Genomic DNA, 19280 nt, shown 5'->3' on the forward strand with positions numbered 1-19280 from the left:
CGGCCGGGGGTGCCGGCCCGGGCCCGCGGGGCTGCAATGCCAGCAATGCCCGGCATTTCCCGGCGTGGCCTCCAGCGCGGCAGGAATGCGGCCGGGACCCCCTCGAGCGGGGACGGGGACAGGGACAGGGACAGGGACAGACCGGGGGACGCTGCCAGCCCCCAGCCCCAAACCGAGCTGGGCCGGCTCCGCTCTTTTCCTAATTCCTCCCAAAATTGGCTGCCACAGGGGGTGCTGGTGTCGCTGTTCCTGGGGGACAACAGGGGACCTGCCACCCCTGGGTATCCCCCAAAATGAGAGGTGGGGCTGGGGGTGCTCTTGGTTTGATTCCAGCTAGGAATTGTCCTTAGAGCTTTTTTTTAAATTTTAATTTTTTTTTTAATTTAAAATTATTTAATTTTTTAATATATATTTTTAAATTTTTTTTTGTCTCCTTTTTGCCACAGGCACTGAGAAGGCCGTGAGGTGCTGTGTGTGTGTCTCTGTGGGGATATTTATATTTTTGGCCTTCATGGGGCTGTTTTGCCCCTCTGGGGGATTTTGGTCTTTGGGGTGCAGGACACGTGTCCCCCCCACTCCCAATTGCCAGGGAGGGACACAGAGGGGATCTGGGGTGTCCCGCAGCCCCCCCAGCTCTTCCCGGTGGGGACAGAGGGTGACAGCTCGCTCCGTGTCCCCGGCATCGCCCGGTGCCCTGCGGAAAGGAAGGAAGGAAGGGGCCGGGAGGAGGGAGAGGAGGAAGCGGGGAGGGTGGGATGCTGCCCGGGGTGATGGAGGAAGAAGGGGGCGGATTGAAAAAAAAATATAAAAAAGAAGGGAAAAAATTAAAGGGAAAAAAATGAAAGGGAAAAATAGGAGGAAAAAAAAAAAAAAAAAAAAAAGAAAAAAGAAGGAAAAAGGGAAAGTCCTGGCAAAGTGACACCGGTGGGGGCGCTGGGGGCGGCGGTCTGGCTGGGGGCGGTGGGCTGGGCACTGATCCCTGCCAGCAGCTGGAGCCGCAGCCGGGACTGTGCTGCCCGCCCTCCCCGCGTCCATCCTTCCATCCATCCCTCCCTCTTTCCATCCCTCCCTCCCTTCCCTCCCTCCCTCGCTCCATCCGGGGCCGGGGGTGGCTGTGCCTGGGTGGGGGCTGAGCGAGCGAGCGAGAGGCGGCTCCTCGGGCCCGCCGGCTCCGGGAGGGGCGGCTGCCACCCCCATGGGGGTCCCGAGCCCGGGCTGAGAGCCCCACGCCGCTGGGATGGTGCAGGAGAGCGCGGGGGTCGCGGCGCGGGGGTCGCGGCGGGCGCCGCGAGGGCGCTGCCGGCCGCCCCCGGCCCCCAGCCCCAAGCGGCTGTGGAGCGTGGAGCGCTCCGGGAGGGGCTGGCGCCTGGAGCGGCCCGTGGGGGTGGACTGCAGCTCCCCCGAGCCCCGCTGCATCTGGCTGAGCAGCCTGCGCCGCCACGCCGCCGCCGCCGAGCCCCCCGGGCCCGCGCCGAGAGCCGAGCGGTGCCGCCGGGTGAGAGCCGGGGAGCGGGGCACGGTCGGGGAGGGCGGGTGGGGGTCTCGGGAGGGGGTGGGGGTCTGTCACAGCGCCCCCCGGCCGGCGGGGTGTCCCCTTGGTCCCCTCCTGTGCCCGGGCAGGGTCCGGCTCCCGCGTCCTGCTCCTGCTGCGCCGTGTCCGGGGTGGGGACAAATGCTGAGCCCGGGGTGGGGGGACAGCGCTGCTCTGTTGGACAGGAGGGGGACACTGGCAGGAGGAACTGTCCCCATTGTGTCCCCATGGCAGGAGGGACTGTCCCCACTGTGTCCCCACGGGGGTGGTTCAGTGACGTGGGGACAGGACCTGTGCTGAGGGGGCTCACAGAGATCGGGATGACCCTGCTGGCTGGGTCTGGATGTCACAGGATGATCAAGGGGGTGCCCCCATCCCTGCAGCACTCATGGGAAGGGGGATTTGAGGCTGTTGGCATGAGGATACATCTGAGGGAGCACGGCAGGAACCACCGGGGTGAGGCTAAAACCGAGCCAGAAATTTGGGAGGAGGGACAGAGCTCTGAGGACAAACGGGTGAGGTGACAAAGTGTCTGGGGGAGCTGGAGCATCTCAGCCAGCACTGGGTGGCTGCCCAAGGCCACAACCGCAAGCTTCAACGCAAAAAAAAAATCCAAATCCGGGTGGTGGAGAGGGAAACTGAGGCACAGCAGCCAGGCAGGACGGTCACCTCACACCTGGGGACACGTCCCTGAGCTGGAGCCGCCCGCACGGCCGTGACACGGGGACACGTCCCTGTCCCCGCGGGCCGTTGGTGTCGGCAGCCCTCGCTGCTGCCGGGCCTGTCCGTGCCGGTTACCGTCAGCGGGGCACATTCAGCTGTCAGCTTAAAAATAATCCGGCGAGCCGGGGCCGGCACAAAGGAGGGCGCAGATGGGCCGGGCGCCGCCGGGATGCTGCCGGCCCCGGGGCCGCGGGATGGGGTCCCCCGGGAGCGGGGGGCGCCCGTTGCCAGCTGGGCTGGGATCACCCTCTGGGATTGGTGGGGTGGGAAGCGTTGTGGTGCTGGCAGAGGGGTTTTGTGGCTCTCCCGTGGTGGTTCTGTGTGGTTTTGGGGGCAGCCGGTTTTTGGAGGGGGTCAAGGCGGTGGCAGAGGTGTGTGCTCGGCACAGGGACCCCGTTCTCAGGGGGACAAGGTCCCCGTGGGCACCGGGGGCTCCGTGCAGGACGTGCTGGACAGGGGGCACAGCCCGGCCCTGCGTCTGATCTCCCCACCGGCAGCGAAAAGGCCCACTCAGCACAGGCACACACAAAGGCTTTTTGTGCCTTGTCCCTTTGTGTCCCTTGTCCCCGTCCCCTCCCATCCATCGCTTCCACCCAGACAGCCCCTGAATTTTAACACCCTCATCCCAGCACGGGCTGACTCTGGCAGCGGGGAAGGAGCCAGGGCTTGGGCAGGGTCCCTGTGGATCCCTGTGGATCCCTGCCTGTCCCTCCTGCTCCCACATTCCCAATTTCCCTGGATTTGGCAGAGCTGGGTGGTGCCAGGACATCAGACAGTGCCTTCTGCTCCCCTCGGCCCTGGAGCTGCTCCCATCCCAGCCAGATGTGCTGCCAGATGTGCAGCCATGGGGAGCAGCTCCGGCCCTCATCAGGGCTGTGCTGAGCCCTCCCAAACCCATCCATGCTGAACTCCAAGCTCCTGGAATTCGGAACCCAGGAGTTCACCCCAGGTGTTGGCACTCTGGCTGCTCCTTGGTGCCAGGAGAGGTGCCCGTGGCCGCTCCGGCTGTGCCACAGCCCCATTCCCTGTCCCAGCACTGGCACTGGGAGCTGTGGGATGGAGCCACATCCCCTTGGCACTGCTCTGGGCAGTGTCCCCTGCCAGGTCCCTGCCCCGTTTTGGGAAGCCTCACTCATCCCACCACCTCCTGGATGGCTCTTTCCGCCTTTGCCCGAGGTTGTTGCTGTGGCATCGGGGACCTTTTGTCCCCAAGTGCCACATCCCGTCCCCTCATCTCCCCTCCTGGGTCCCATCCAGACCCCCAGGCACTGCTCATTTATTTTGATTTCCTTTCCATTCATCTCCTTCTCAAAGGCCCCACAGGAGGAGTCGGGCTGGAATTCACTGGTGGGGGGCTGGGATTACGGATTGGGGGGATTGGGAATGGAGCAGCTTTTGGGCAGAGCTCAGCCCCATCATGGGGCTCAGGAGCACATGGGGTGACACCTTGTCCTTGTCCCTGCAGCCGACGCCGGCCCGGAGAGATGGGGCGTCCCCGAACGCCAACGCGCCCCCCGAGGGGGGCTCCTTCCCCTGGGTGGGGCCCAGGACGGTGGCGCTGCGCAAGAGCCCCCAGGGCGGCTTCGGCTTCACCCTGCGCCACTTCATCGTGTACCCTCCGGAGTCAGCCGTGCACTCGGCCAAGGTAGGGCCGGGGTCCATCCTGGGGATGCTGCAGGGGGAGGTGGTGGGGGCAGGATGAGGGCTGGGGGTGGGCAGGGGGAGAGGAGTGCAGCGTCCATCGCCTGCTCTGTTGGGATTCCTGGTGATCATCCCCCATGGGGATCCCACCCTGGGATGGAGGAGACCGTGGGGCTGCTGGAGCTGTTGGAAAATGAGCTCTGGGCAAGCAGCACCTCTGGAGACATCTCGGAGCGTTTTGGGATGTGGGATTGTTTGTGGGGATGGAGAGGATCCCTCGGCTCCCAACAACGGCTGCGGCATCGCTGGGAATGGCAGGAAAAGGCTCCTCAGAGACCCCGGGGACAACCAGGGCTGGAGGATTTTTGGTTCCCACTTTCCTGACTGTTGGTGGGGATTTTCCAACTGTACCTGCCCTGGGATCTGTGTTTTGGTCACCCACCCTTTTGGGTGACATCTTTTGGGAGGACACGGCCCTGGCTTGGCACCTCTGAGCCCGATCTGGGCAGTGCCTTTCTCTCGAGGATGGAGAGATCCCATGGAGCCCCCCAGCAGCAGCTTCCAGCATGGATGGAGAGCCCTCCACACCCCGAGGCATGAACCAGCTCCAAACTCCTGGAATTCTGGAATTCAGAACCCCCTTCTCTCCCCATTTCCTGTGGATGATGAGGGAGGATAATCCGGGATCTGTGTTGTCCCACACATCCCTTTCCCTGCTCCAGGCTGGGCCGATCCCTGGACTATCCCATCACCCCTGGAGCCCCACAGCTGCCCCATGGCAGATCCCTGGGCCATCCCATCACCCCTGGAGCCCCACAGCTGCCCCACGGCCCGGGCGCTGGCAGACAGGGAAGTGCCGTGGGAAGTGAGTCACAGGGTGGGGAGAACCGACTCGCCGGAATCCCCGCTCGCCATCCTCCAGCACCTCCGGCATTTCCCAGGCTCCTCACTCTGCCTCTCCAGCCCCTTCCTGCCTTCCCGCGCCCGGAGCGCGGCCAGCGTGACTCTGCTGGGGAGATTTGTCATGGGAACGGCCTGAAGCTCCTCCAAACCCGCTCCCACCTCTCCTCTGCCTTCCAAAAGGTTGCTCCTGCCCTTCTGGGCACCGGGCTGAGCCCTGCCCGGGCGGCAGCACCCGGGGCCGCGTGGGATGGAGCCGGATCAGCGCCGGGAGCTGGAGATGCGCTTGGGAAGAGGCTGGGAATAGCTCCCGGCGCAGCGCCGGCGGGGCAGGGCGCGGTGGGGCCGGCTCAGCAGCAGCAGCAGCAGCAGCCGCGGGGGCCGGCACCCCGCCAGCTCCGGGGGCTGAGTTTCGGTGGCTTGACTCAGCAGGGAGGGGACCGGGAGCCGCGCTCGCCGCGCTCATCGCGCTGGCAGCGGGGCCGCCGGGATGGCCTCGGGGCCGGGAAGGGCTCTGGGATGCCACAGGACGAGGACGGGCAGGGAGGGGCTGAGTCCGTGCCCGCAGGGGCTCTCGGTGGCCCCACGCTCCCGCTGCGGCCGTGGAATGAGGCCGTTCCTTGGGCACCCGCAGCGGTGCAGGTGCTGCTCCTTGTCGCCGGCAATGTCGCACGCTGGTGCCCTCCTGGCACCCTCTGGGTGGCCCTGGCACCTTGGGGACACCAGGGCTGTGTCCCCACCGGCTGGGGGCTGTGGCCAGGCCTGTGCTGCTAGCAGGGCATGGAAAATGAGAATTTCCCTTCCAGGTCCCCAGACCCCTCCTTGGGGGGACCTGAGACCCACCCTGTGCCCCACCCCAACCTGGCACCCCCTGCCCGGGCAGTGTGGCTCTGCTGAGGCTCCCCACGGGGGATTTGGGTTAAAAGGGCAGGGATTTGGCACAATTCCCACCCCCCGGCACAGATCAGTGCCCACCGCAGCCCCGGCAGCCCCTGCTGTGCACCGGGAGGCTGCAGGGATGGGCAGGGATGAGGATTCATCCAGGATGGGACGGATCCCTCTCCTGGAACCCCACGGCAGGGGTTGGGCTCTCCCCGGTGGCCCGGGGTGAAGGGCGAGATGCCACCCCAGGGCTGGCAGGGCCCCTTCCCGCTGCCTTGCCCCAAACCCGGCCCCACACCGGCAGCTGGGTGCGGGGGGCTGCGCGGGTCCCGCGGATCCGGTGTCAGGCGGTAATTTTAGCCGGGGGCGGCGGAGGGCAGAGGGACGGGGCTGCCACCCCCTGTCCCCTCCCGGTCCCCTCGTCACGGCCCCGCCACCAAATCAATGCTTTTCTCTTTTTGTTTTTGGCAGGAGGAGGAGAATGGGAACCGAGCAGGTGAGCATTGGCGTGGGGACCCTGGGGACAGCGGCACAGGGTGGCACAGGGTGGCACAGGGGAGAGGGGGGTGACGCAGTTGTCACAGGTCGCAGCGGGTTTTACTGTTGTCACCACAGCACTAAATATCAGCTGGCGGTGAAGCCACGCGGGGCTTTGGTGGCAGTTTGGTGGCTCCTGGCACGGCGATGGGCTCGGTGTCCCCAGCCCCCGGGAGCTTTGAGGGATGTCACACCCGGAGAGGCTGTGGCGTGGCCAGCACTGGCCCCGGGCCAGTGCGGGGTGTTTGGGGACAGGGACACGGCGCCGCTGTCCCCTCCCGGAGGCTCAGGGTGACGTGAGCGAATGTGAAGGTGTCAGAACGGATCGGCGCTGGTGCGATGACACGGCGCCGGGGCCGCGCTGCCCGGGCAGCGGTGCCAGACCTGGCACCCGGTACCCAGCCGGGCTGGGGGGCCCCGACCTCGCTCCGGGGGGGATTTGGGATCCCCTGTGGGCACCGCGCCCGCTTGGCAGCGCCCGGTGGCTTCGGCTCTCGCGGGTGGCGGGGCCGGGGGTCCGGGGCAGGACAGGACAGGAGGTGACTGGGGAGGGACAGGAGGTGGTTCTGGGGAACAGGAGGTGACTCCCCCGCCTCGGGAGGGTGCTGACTGTGGCGGCAGCTCCCTGACACGCTGTCCCCGCGGAGCAGGTCCCGCCCGGAGCCGCCTGGAGCCCATGGACACGATCTTCGTGAAGAACGTGCGGGAGGACGGGCCGGCGCACCAGGCGGGGCTGCGCACGGGTGAGCCGGGGGCGGCTCCCGGCTGCTCGCGGGATCCCGGGAATGCTCCGCCTCTGCCCGGGAATTTCTTCCTTATTCTGCTCTTTTTCTGGCGTTCCTGCTCTTTTCTACCTCTTTCCTCTGTTTCTGAGAGCGCTCTGCTTGCTCTGGTCCTGGGGTGCTCAGAGCAGCCTTGGGGTCCCCGGGGGTTCTCCTGGGTTTGGGGTCCCCCTTTGCTCCCTTTGCCACGTGGGATCCGGTAAAAACTCTGCTCAAACCCTGCCCTGGGTGACCGTGGGGACATCCAGCTGCCACCACTCCCTCGTGGTGACACTGTCCCCTTCCCGGGCTCTGCAGGTGACCGGCTGGTCAAGGTGAATGGGGAGAGCATCATCGGGAAAACCTACTCGCAGGTGATCGCCCTGATCCAGAACAGGTGAGTGCCCTTCCTGGGAGGGGAGGTGACAGCGTGGGGACACGTCACAGCAGGCTCTGGGTGCCACTGGGATGACAGGGGCCCTGAGGCACTTGGGTGACCAGGGACAGTCACCATGGTGTGGGGACAAGGACATTCATATGGTGGGGGATCCAGCCAGGTGTGAGCTTGGGGACAGGTGGGACTGACCTCTCTGTCCCCTGTCCCACAGTGACGATGTGCTGGAGCTCTCCATCATGCCCAAGGACGAGGACATCCTCCAGCTGGTGAGGTTGCTGGGCAGGTGCCTTGGGGACACTTAGGGACACTTGGGGACGCCTGGGGACACTTGGGGACAGGGGTCCCCCAGCATCCCTGGAGGAGCAACGGGTGCAGAACTGGGGGTACTGGGGCAGGAACAGGGCAGATGGGCCATGTGATTTTGGGGGAGCACCCTCAGGCACAGCTGGAGGATGAATTGTCCCAGGTTTCGAGGCCTGACTTATTCTTGGACCCCCTCCCTCAAGTGTCTCTGCCATGGGTGTGCCAGCATCTGGGGGTGACAGTGGTCCTGGAAGCATGGCCTGAGTTTGGGGCTCCTCCTGATGCCTCTCCCATCCCAGCTTGGATATTCGGTGGCTTTTTGAGTCACTCACTGCTTGTCCCCAGCCTGGGGGACCCCTTCCCATAGGGCTGGGGGGTTTTACAGGGTGGTCCCCACCTGTGCCTGCTCTGAGCTCTGGGGGTCCCCTGGTGTGGAGTCAGGGACACGTGAAAAGTGAGCTGGGATGGCTGTGAGTGGGAATTGTCGTGCCGGAGTATTTTAGGAAGGAGGGGAGGGGACAGAGGAAGGGCTGCCGCTGCTCGGAGCTGGGGGGCCCTGTGGGAAAGCGGGATGGGTGTGGGGGGCTGCATCGAGCCCAGCTGACCCCACGGGAGGCTTGCTCAGGGGTTGGGGGATGCAGAGAGCATCCCTACGGTGGGAATGTGGAGGATTGTGACCCTGTCCCCCCTCCCTGACCGCTGTCCCCCCCTGCCCAGGCCTATTCCCAGGACGCCTACTTGAAGGGCAACGAGCCGTACTCCGGTGGGGCTCAGAGCATCCCCGAGCCCCCTCCCATCTGCTACCCGCGGAAAACGTACCCCTTCCAGGCCCGGGGTGCCGAGCCCGCCCCGGGCCAGCCGCCGGACCCCCGCGCCCCCCGCTCGGCCACCGCCGGTCCCTCGTCCCCGCTGGGCGCCCGCAGCGACCCCGGCGGCAGCCCCGCGCACCGCCCCGAGGAGCCGCAGCCCGGGGGTCCCGCCCCGCGCCCCGCCGCACCCCACGGGCACCCCGGCTCCTTCTCCCGCCCCGCCTGCCCCGCCAGCGCCGCACCCTCCGTGCCCGACCGCTACGGGATGTCTCCCGGCAGCGCCCCCTGCTACGGCGTCCCCAAGCACCTCCCGGAGCACCGGACTCACTGCGGCTTCAAGGAGGGCACGGGGCGGCCGCCCCGAGACGTGTCGGGTGCCCAGCGTGTGCCCGGCCGCCAGGAGTGCCAGCAGGCGCTGTCGCGCTGGTTCTGCAGCCAGGAGCCGCGGCGCAGCGCCTCGGAGGAGCGGCGGCACGCCATGCCCCGCTACCGCAGCGTGTCCCACGACCGCCTGGGCGGCTCCGGGCCCGCGGCCCCGCGCGGCTGGCCCCACAGCGCCTCGCACGACACCCTGCTGCAGCCCAGCCGCGAGGCCTGGGCCCCCCGCGCCCGCTCCGACCACTACCTGGGCAGATACGGGCGCTCCATGGAGGCGCTGGAGCCCGGCGCGCTGCTGGCCTTGCACCTCGACCGCTCCGCGTGGCCGCCCGAGAGGCTCTGCCGGGCCGCTGTCGCTGCCACCGCCGCCGCCGGGCAGCCCATCCCGCCCGGCTCCTTCGCTGCTTCCTCCTCCTCCTCCTCCTCATCGCGGGAGCCGGTGCAGAAGCACCCGTCGCAGCCCAACCTGCCGAGCGCGGATGACTCCGGCTACATCGGCTACCGCAGCTACAGCCCGTCCTTCCAGCGCCGCACGGGGCTGCTGCACGCCCTTTCCTGCCGCGACCCCGCCTTCGGGGGACTGCCCACCTTCAGCATCGCGCAGCGGGCCGTGGCCCCGCTCAGGGACAGCGTGGTCAGCCCTGCCAGCCCCCCAGCGGCCGCTCCGGCCGTGCCCAGCGCGCCCCGGGAGCCGCGGCCGGAGGGCGGCCGCGTGCCCGAGCAGCCGGACGAGCGCCGGGAGGAGGTGGTGCTGCGGCAGAAGCCGCCCACGGGCCGCAAGGTGCCCGCGCCGCTGCGGCAGATGAACTTTGTGTTCCCCGAGGGGGTGAAGGACACGGACATTTGTGACCCCGCCGGGGCCGCGGGCAGAGGGGACAGGCCGGGCAGCGAGCGGCCGGGCCGGCGAGTGGCTCCCCTGGCGGCCCCCGAGGACTCGCTGGCGTCCATCCCCTTCATCGGTGAGTGCAGGGCTCGCTGGTCACCTCTGGGAAGGGATTTAGGAGGTCCTGTGCCAGGGAGGGCACGTTTGGGGATCTGGAGTCCAGAGCATCCATCTGTGGCCAGCGTGGAGATGGGAAGGGCCAGCAGTGCCTTCAATGCCTGGCACCCCACAGTGTCCTGCACCCCATAGTGCCCCACACCCCACAATATCCCACACCCCACAGTATCCTGCACCCCTCTGGATTTTCTGTCCCCAAGCAGGCCCGGGGTTGGTGATAGGGTGCCACCATCACCCCTCCCTCTCATTCTGCACCCCCTGCCCAGCTGCTGGTGTGAACTGGAGCCCTGCACGTTCCTGCCCTGCTCTGAGGTGGGGACGGGGCGTTCCCCTGTCCCAACCCCCCCTCTGACACTGCTCACCCCCCTCACAGATGAACCCACCAGCCCCAGCATCGACCTGAAGGCCAAGCACATCCCGGCCTCCTCGGTGGTGTCCAGCGCCATGAACTCGGCGCCCGCCATGGCCACCAGCCCCGCGTCGCCCACCTTCGCCTTTGCCCTGTCCCGGCACTACTCCCAGGACTGCAGTAAGTGCTGGGGAGGGGGCACCGCCCTGGGAACCTCGGGGGGGGAGCAGCCCCCGCCCCAGAGCCCTGCCTGGCGCCCCCAGGCTGAGCAGAGCGGGTTTGCCCCTTCCCCACCGCAGGCAGCATCAAGGCCGGCCGCCGCTCCTCCTACCTGCTGGCCATCACCACCGAGCGCTCCAAGTCCTGCGACGACGGTCTGAACGCATTTCGGGACGAGGGGAAGATCCTAAGGTAGGGCTGGAGCCCCCTCCCACTCCCACCACCCCCAGCTCCCACCCCTCCCACTGACGGGGGCTCTCTCCCCCCAGGAGGATGCCCAGCCGGGTTCCCAGCCTCCGCATGCTGAGGAGCTTCTTCACCGACGGGGTGAGTGCCGCGCTGGGGGCTGCCCTAAAACCACGGGGGGTTCCCTGGTGGAGCATGGGGTGCCCATGGCCTCACCCAACACCTCCCTCCTGCCCCTCGCAGTCTCTGGACAGCCTGGGCACGTCGGAAGACGCCCGTTCCAAAAGACACTCAACCTCCGACCTCTCGGACGTGCCGTTCAGCGCCGTGAGGAAGGAGGGCTGGCTCCACTGCAAGCAGATCCTCACCAAAAAGGGGAAGGTAGGCGGGCTCTGCCCCCAGCCCGGAGCCCCGTGGCCCCGCGGGCCGCTCCCTGAGGCCGGCGCTCCATCCCTTCTCCCCGCAGAAGGTCGGGGGAGGCATCCGGCAGTGGAAGCGCGTCTTCGCCGTGCTGCGCACCCACTCGCTGTACCTGTGCAAGGACAGGCGGGAGGCGGTGACCTGCGCCCCGGCCCCAGGTGAGGAGGAGCCGCCGATCAGCATCCAAGCGTGCCTGGTGGACATCTCCTACAGCGAGACCAAGAGGAAGCACGTCTTCCGCCTGACGACCGCTGACTTCTGTGAATATCTCTTTCAGGCAGAGGATCGGGAAGACATGCTGGCCTGGATCAAAGTCATCAGGGAGAACAGCAAGGCTGAGGGCGAGGTGAGAGCCACATGGGGCTCCCGGCTGCCTCTGGCTCTCCCGGCACTAACCGCCTCGGCTCTCTCCGGCTCTTTGCCTTGTGCTGCTTCCCCAGGCCACGGCCAGGCCCGCGCCGTGCTCCCAGGGGTGCATGGGGGCTCGTGGCTCCCAAGAAGAGCATGGCCCTGTGGCCTCAGTGGGGCAGGGTGCGCGGGATGCTCAACAGAGGGGCCGTGGCTCTGCAGGCAGGGCTGGCGCCGCATCTGCCGTGTCGGTGTTTGGTTGTGCGGTGGCAGAGGAGCCTGCGTGGCTCTGCTGAGGTCTGGTGTGGTTCTGCCAGGGTGTGGCCTGGCCTTGGTGAGGTGTGACATGGCTGTGCCATGGTGTGACCTGTCCCTGCCGTGGTGTGACCTGTCCTTGGTGTCACCTGCCGTGGTTTGACGTGGCTCTGCCTGGTTTGACGTGGCTCTGTTCATGGAGAGAGGGGCACGGTGCCCGTGTAGTGCTGCCGAGGCTGAGCCCTCCCTGGGCAGCAGTGGCTGTGTGAGGTTGCTCGGGTGTGAGATGGGCAGAGCTGCCCCCGGGTTCCAGTGGTGGATCCCTGGGATGGCCATGCTGGCGCTGGCCTGGCTGCAGTGTCACGGTGTCACGGTGGCTCAGTGACTCGGTTTGGTGGCCGTGGTCACGCTGGCTTGTGGCAGGCTCCGGCCCTGGAGGGTGCGTTGAGCTCGGAGCGGTCTCTGGCTGTCTGCGGTACAGCCCCGTGCCGGAGGGCACAGGGGGCTCGGCGGGGACGGTGCTGCCAGGTCAGAACCAGATGGTGCTGCCGGGTCAGAACTGGACAGTGCTACTGGGTTGGATGGTGCTCCAAGGTTGGAACTGTCTGATTAGAACCAGACAGTGCTGCTGGGTCAGAACCGAATGGTGCTGTTGGGCTGGCACTGGATGGTGCTGCTGGATTGGATCCAGATGGTGCTCCAAGTATTGGACCTGGATGGTGCTGCAGCGTCGGAACTGGATGGTGCTGCTGGGCTGGAACCAGACAGTGCTGCTGTTGTTTAGAACCAGACAGCGTTGCTGGGTTGGAGCTCCTGCTGAGTCAGAAGCGGGCAGTGCTGCTGGGTTAGAACTGGATGGTGCTGCTGGGTCAGAACCAGTGCTCCAAGGTTGGAACATCCGGAGTTGTATGGGCAGATCCGGCACTGTGGTGCTGTGGGGAGCATCCTTTAGGGATGGCTCCGTGCCCATGGGCGCTGTACAGTGCAGGCAGAGGTGTGCATGGTTGGCGCAGGTCGGCGGAGTTGTGCGTGCTGTGGAAGGACACACCTGTGTCCAGCTCGGACCCCAGTCCGTGGCCTGGAGCAATGGACAGCAGCGGGGCTGTCCCGGGGCAGCGGGGACCTGGTGCTGCCCTTGCCTGGTGCTGCCCGGCCCTGCCCGGCACCCGGCACAGTGTGCACTTGCCCGGGGGTGTCCGGTGGACGCGCTGCTCAAGGTCTCCCTTCCCCTCTTCTCTCTGCCTCCCCAGGACCCCGGTTTTGCCAGCCAAGCCCTTATCAGCAAGAAGTTAAACGACTACCGGAAAGTGAGGTACGGACCGGGGTGGTGGGCACCAAGAGCCCCGGGGCGTTGGTCACCCTGGTGTGACGGAGCAAAGCCGGCGGCTCCCTGGATGGGGCAGTGATGGAAGAGCCGCCCGCGCCCGGCGTGGCCTGGGGTCAGCCAGAGTGGCACCTGGCACTTGTAACGAGGGTTGGAGCAGCCCGGTGCTGCCCAGGCTCTCTGTAGGATGCTGGGGAGCCTGGGAGTGGTGCTGGCAATGCTCACAGGGAGGTTTTGTGCTGGGCTGGTGCCCCTGGCCATGCCCCACCTGAGCCCTCCCCGCTCTCTCTGCAGCCCTGCGGGTGCCAAGCCCGACTCGTCACCCAAGGGCCCTCGTGGGCTGGGGATCCGAGCCGAGTTCCTGAAGCAGACGGGAACCAGTGCGCCCCGGTCCCCCCGGCAGGACGCGGCTGTCACTAAAGGTACGTGGGACACCCCAAAATGACAAACCTGGGGTGCTTTGTGTCGCCCAGGGCTGCTGTGGTGCTTATCCCCACCGGGCTGCTCTTCCCATTTACCCCAAGTGATCCTGTGGGTTTTTCCCCCCACCCCAGATGAAAGCAGCTCCCAAAAAGCCCCGTGGGGCATCAACATCATGAAGAAGAACAAGAAATCTGCCCCACGCGCCTTTGGTGTGAGGCTGGAGGATTGTCAGCCTGCCCCGGACAACAAGGTAGGGCTGTGCCACCATTGCCAGCCCTCGGGGACTCTGCACAGGCCTGGCACGCCCTGAGCCCATCCCTGTCCCTGCAGAATGTGCCCCTGATCGTGGAAGCATGCTGCAAGGTGGTGGAGGACCGGGGGCTGGAGTACATGGGCATCTACCGCGTGCCCGGCAACAACGCGGTGGTGTCCAGCCTGCAGGAGCAGCTCAACAAGGGAGCCACCGAGATCAACCTGCAGGACGAGGTGAGGGCAGGGCAGGTGACTGTCCCCGTGCGTGGCCCCATCCCTCTCCCCATCCCTATCATGCCTCTGGAATGCTCTCCTGGTCTGTCAACATCCTTGTCCCCACCATCCCTGTCCTCATCATGCCTGTCCCCATCATCATCCCTGTCCTTGTTATCATCCATGTTCCTGTCATCACCCCTGTCCCCATCAACATCCTTGTCCCCGTCATCATCCTGTCCCATCATCCCTGTCTCTGGTATCATCCTTATCCCCATCATTATCATTCTTTCTGTCATCATCCTTGTCCCCATTATCCCACTCTTGTCAGTGTCATCCCTGTCCCCATCATCATCCTTGTCTCCATTATCCCTGTCCCCATCATTCCTGTATGATTATCCCAATCCCACCATCCCTGTTCCCGTTATCCCTGTCCCATTGTCCTTGTCCCACCATCCCTGTCCCCACTGTCCCTGTCCCCATTGTCCCTGTCCCCGTTATCCCTGTCCCCTGTCCCAGTCCCCTCCATTCCCGTTTCCATCCCCTGGAGTGGTGGCGCCGCCTAGCGGTCGCTGCGAGCACTGCCGGTGACATCCTGGGGACGCTTCTGTCGCCGGGTTTGTGCCTGGCTTGGGGACTTCATCCCGCTGTCCCCTCGGTGTCCCTGGCTGCCACTCTGAGCAGCCTTTTCTGTCCCCCGCAGCGGTGGCAGGACCTGAACGTCATCAGCAGCCTCCTGAAATCCTTCTTCCGAAAGCTGCCTGAGCCCCTGTTCACCGACGGTGAGTCCCTGTCCCCAGGAGCCACCAGAGTCCCCAACCCCATCCCCTGTGTTGGGGACAGGTTCCCACACCCAGCGACACAGCCAGCCATGGCAGGAGACAATGCAGGCCCCCTGTCACCAAGGCCACTTGTCCTTGTCCCTCCTTGCCCTGCAGTGGGACCAACATTGAGACCCTTCCCCAGTATCTCCAGAGGGTTCATCCAGGCGTCCCTGACTCTGGGGGGGTGGTGGCCTGTCCCCTCCACCCTGCTCTGACACCCTCATGTGCCACTTTCAGATAAATACAATGACTTTATTGAAGCCAACCGGATCGAAGATGCCAGCGAGAGGATGAGGACGCTGCGGAAGCTGGTAGGGACATGGCACAGGGGCTGGGGTGGGGACACTGCCCTGGAGCCCTCCTTGGGTGGGGACAGTGGGCAGAGGGGTGACCCAATGCATCCCCACAGATCCGGGACCTGCCGGGCCACTACTACGAGACCCTCAAATTCCTGGTGGGTCACCTGAAGACCATCGCTGATCACTCGGAGAAGAACAAGGTACAGACCCCTCCCTCCCTGGGAATCTCCTGCCCCACCTGGAGCCCCCCGGCCCGGGCTGGGCTGCAGCTCTGAGCTGGCTCTGGGCGCAGATGGAGCCCCGGAACCTGGCGCTGGTGTTCGGCCCCACGCTGGTGAGAACGTCCGAGGACAACATGACCGACATGGTAACACACATGCCCGACCGCTACAAGATCGTGGAGACCCTCATCCAGCACGTGAGTGGCACCCCTGGCTGGGCAGGGGGGCGGGATCTGCACCCCGAAAATGGGGACAGAGCTCCTGACCCCTCTCCTGTCTCCCCACAGTCAGACTGGTTCTTCAGTGACAAGGAGGACAAGGGTGAGAAGGTGAGTCCTGTCCCCGCTCGGGGGGTCTCAGGTGGCTCAGGGGGTGCAGACCCCCAGGTGGAAGCTGGGGGGCTCTTGGCAGTGCCCTGATCCCTGTTTTGCCCCTGCAGACCCCCGTGGATGAGAAGGAGGCTCAGTCTGTGCCCAACATCGAGTACCTGCTGCCCAACATCGGCAGGACAGCGGCGCCCGGCGATGCCGCAGGTGAGGGGTGGCACCTGGGACATTGTCCCCTGCACTCCTGGCACCCCAGAGTGCCCCTCCCGACTCTCTGTGCCCACATCTGTGGGCACGGCCATGGCCCATCTGTGTGTGCTGGATGGGACATCCCATCTCTCTCCTCTCCAAAACTGGGAACAGCCCTGGGATGCCCGAGGAGCCCCCTGCCCGCCCTGTCCCTCCCCCCTTCTCTCCGGTGGCCACTCCTTGTCCCTCAGGGCAGTGCCCACCCCGCGGGACCCCCGCCCCTGCCCACGCTGCCACACCTGGAGATGGGAGCCTTTGACGTTGGACTGATTTCTTACGTTCTTTCCTTGAACTTCTCTGTGCTGTCCTCTTCCTCCTCCTCCTCCTCTTCCTCCTCCAGCGGATCTCCTCGAGAGCTAGAGCGGGTACAGTCTGATCCCGGGTGCATTGCTCACGCACTAACCCTTGGGGGGACACGAGAGAGGGGGAGCAGGGGGACACTGGGAGGGGAGGGGACGCTGTCCTGCCTGGCACTGTCCCCAGGGTCCCCAGCACGGGCAGGGGAGCCCCAAATCCTTCTCACTCTGCTTCTCCCTGGCCGGTGCCTGTGGTGGCACCCCGCTGCAGGGATGGGTGTGGGGTGTCCCAGAGCCCTCAGATTGTGGGGTGTGGGGGTCTCAAAGCCCGGGGAGGGTCAGCACCCCCTTTCTGCCTCCCCCTCTCTCGTTGTCAGCACTGCTAACCCCGTCCCAGGCATGTGGGGCGGGAGAGGGGTCTGTGTCCTGTCCTTGTCCTTCACACGGCGGCAGCAGGGCCAGGGCTGCCTGTCCTCTTTGTGTCCCCTCTGTGTCCCCTCCTTACCCCATAACCCCCCGGCCTGTGCCAGCCCCTCTCTGAGCTGGCTGTGGCACGGAGCCACCTCCCTGCCCTCTGTCGCGGTGACGCGGCGGTGGCAGAACCCTGTCCCCATCCCCTCTGTGCCCCATGGCCGTGGGAGGGTTGGGGTCCCACTGTGGGGGTCCCGGCTGTGTGTCCTGGCTGTGTGTGCCTGCGTGTGTCCCCCTTGTCCCCACTCCTCACCCTGGGTGAGGTGAGCAATGCCAGGGACCCCCCATGACCACCGGAGCCCCTCGTGGCACGTCCAGCCGGTGTGACAGCCCCAGCATGTCCCTGTCCTGGTTTGGGGGCATGGAGCAGCGTCCCCAAAGAGACCCCAGACCCCTCCCCAGCACATTCCCCCTGCCGGGACCCCTCTAACCCCCCTCTCCCCTCTGCTTTCCAGGCTCCACCCGCAGCGGCTCCGCCAAACAGAAGGTGAGCGGGATCCTGGGCTGGGGCTGGCAGGGTGGGCACGCGGGGATGGGGACGCTCAGCCCGTCCCTGTCTGTGTCGCCACCACCCCTGACCCCGCTGTCCCCGCACTCCCAGGGCACGTGGCCGTCGCGCAAAGCGCCGCCGCACCGGGAGCTCCTCGCCATCCCCTTCGTCTCGGCCGCCGCCCGCAAGAGGAAGAAGAGGAGAGAGGCCGAAGGCGTTGGGAGCAGCACCGACGACGACGCGGAGCGCAGGGACAGCCCGGGCCGGCAGCAGGAGCAGGAGGGCCCCGCGGTGACACCGGGCAAAGCGCCCCGCGGCACCAGCACCGAGCCGGCCGGGGCGGAGCGGGAATGCTCCGCCGAGCCCGCGGGCAGCGGCTCCGAGCCCGCCCCGGACGCCCGCTCCATCGTGTCCGGCTACTCCACGCTGTCCACCATGGACCGCAGCCTGTGCTCCGAGGTGCACTCGGTGGCCGGCAGCCGCGGGGAGGAGGCGGATGACGAGCGCAGCGAGCTCAGCCACATGGAGACGGACACGGAGAGCCGCGAGGGAGCGCGGCCGCGGCCGGGCCAGGCCGGGCTGGGGACGGGCGACGAGGACAAGTCGCCCCCGGGCCGCCCGTCCTTCAACTCGCACCGCCTGATGCAGTGCGACACGCTGGCCCGCAGGAGGCTGGGCAGGCCGCGGGACGCCGCGGCGGCGGCCGGCGGTGACGAGCAGGGCTGGGCGGCCCCCGGGCGGGCGTCGCAGCTCCGGCAGCGCCTGCGGGGCTCCGCCGATGACATGGGCGTGCGGCTGCGCCGGGCGCACTCCCCCGAGACCCGCCGCAAGAAGAGCAGCTGGCGCCGGCACACGGTGGTGGTGCCCGGTGGCCTCAAGGACCTCAACTTCAACGAGTGGAAGGAGCCGCGGGGACTCGAGGGGACGCCGGGACCCTGTCGCGACAAGGACTCGGGGCTCAGCAGCCTGGAGTCCACCAAAGCCCGGTCCGTGGCTCCGGCCCCGGCCCCGCCTGGCACTGCTGGCCCGGGCACGGCCACCAGGAGCCCCCCGGGCAGCCCCGGCCCCCCGGCGCCCCTGCGCTTCCCGCAGTGTCTGTGACTCCCCAGGAGTGTTTAATTTAAGGACTGTCCCTTGTCCCCGTATTTAATTGTGCTCCGGACGACCCGCTGGTGTTATTTAACAGGTCCCGGTGGCCCCGCGCCATGGGGGGACAAAGCCACCTCATCCCCCTCTTTTGGGGACCAGCAGCGGTGCCACCGCTCGGTGCCCCAGCCCCCAGGCGGTGCCAGGAGGGGCGTGGGGCTCACAGGGACTGTCCCCAGAGGTGGCACTGCTGTCCCCAGCTGTGGCAGAGTGGAGTGCGGGCACTTCCCTGGGCGCTGCTGCGGCTGCTCCGGCCGGGGCCTGCCTGGGATGGGGACACTGAGGACACTGGGGACACTGGGGACACTGGAGACCTCAGTGTCATAGACTCCTGTGTTGAGGGACCTGGGAACCTTGTCAGAAACCTCCTGGGGATCTCGATGTCACAGACCCTTGCTCTGGGGGAACCTTGGGGACATCAGGGTCAGAGACCCCTGCCCTGGGGACCCTGGGGACTCTCCATGCCCTGAGGACCTTGGGGGTCCCATCCCAGAGACCCCCCCCCGTGCTGGGGTCCCTTGGGGACCTCAGCGCTGTCACCCTCACCTGGGGGGCTCTGCTGAGTGGGGGGAGCCGGGGAGGGGGTGGCACTGAGGGGGACACCAGGCAGCAGGGGGGACACTGCCACCCTTTACCCCCCATGTCCTGGGATGTCCCTGTCCCCTCCCATCGCTGTCCCCTTCCTGCCCCCCAGGCCAGAAGCACTTTAGGAAGGGAGTTTGGGGACCCCCGGCCTGGCCACGCAGGGACACAAGTGCCACCACCTTGGCGGCCTGGTGTCACACCCTGTCACCGTCTCTCCGTGTCGTTCTCGTACGTTATGCAAATATTTGCTGTAAAGTCGTTGGTTTTTCTTTTCTTTTTGATTTTTTTGGGGTTTTGTTGTTCATTTCCCCCTGTAAATACCGGCCCTGCCCGTGTAACATATCCCAAAGGATTTATAAGGATTTTTTAAGAAGTTTTGCTCAGCGGAAAGGCCAGCCCCAGGCAGGGGACGTGCTGGACCAGTAGTGACTTTTTAAAACCCTCCTGCATGTCCCACCCAAACCCCTTCCCACCCCCGTTCCCGGCCCCGTCGGGATCTGCAAAACTGCAAAAAAACCCCAA

At 66.3% G+C, this 19280-nt stretch overlaps 1 protein-coding gene across 1 annotated transcript; it reads left to right on the forward strand.

Moving 5' to 3' along the window:
* The first annotated feature begins 6864 nt into the window (after positions 1 to 6864).
* ARHGAP23 (Rho GTPase activating protein 23) lies at positions 6865 to 19280 on the forward strand. Its single transcript, XM_058820509.1, has 21 exons — positions 6865 to 6957; positions 7294 to 7372; positions 7584 to 7638; positions 8393 to 9821; positions 10236 to 10391; positions 10511 to 10622; positions 10700 to 10757; positions 10860 to 10997; positions 11083 to 11382; positions 12890 to 12951; positions 13258 to 13385; positions 13518 to 13636; positions 13717 to 13872; positions 14555 to 14633; positions 14913 to 14986; positions 15085 to 15174; positions 15267 to 15392; positions 15483 to 15524; positions 15635 to 15728; positions 16993 to 17024; positions 17139 to 19280. Exons 1-21 carry the CDS (start codon positions 6891 to 6893, stop codon positions 18126 to 18128), a joined length of 4386 nt encoding a protein of 1461 aa, XP_058676492.1. The 5' UTR covers positions 6865 to 6890; the 3' UTR covers positions 18129 to 19280.

This window comes from Ammospiza caudacuta, chromosome 27, assembly GCF_027887145.1.
Source record: "Ammospiza caudacuta isolate bAmmCau1 chromosome 27, bAmmCau1.pri, whole genome shotgun sequence".
Lineage (NCBI taxonomy): Eukaryota > Metazoa > Chordata > Aves > Passeriformes > Passerellidae > Ammospiza > Ammospiza caudacuta.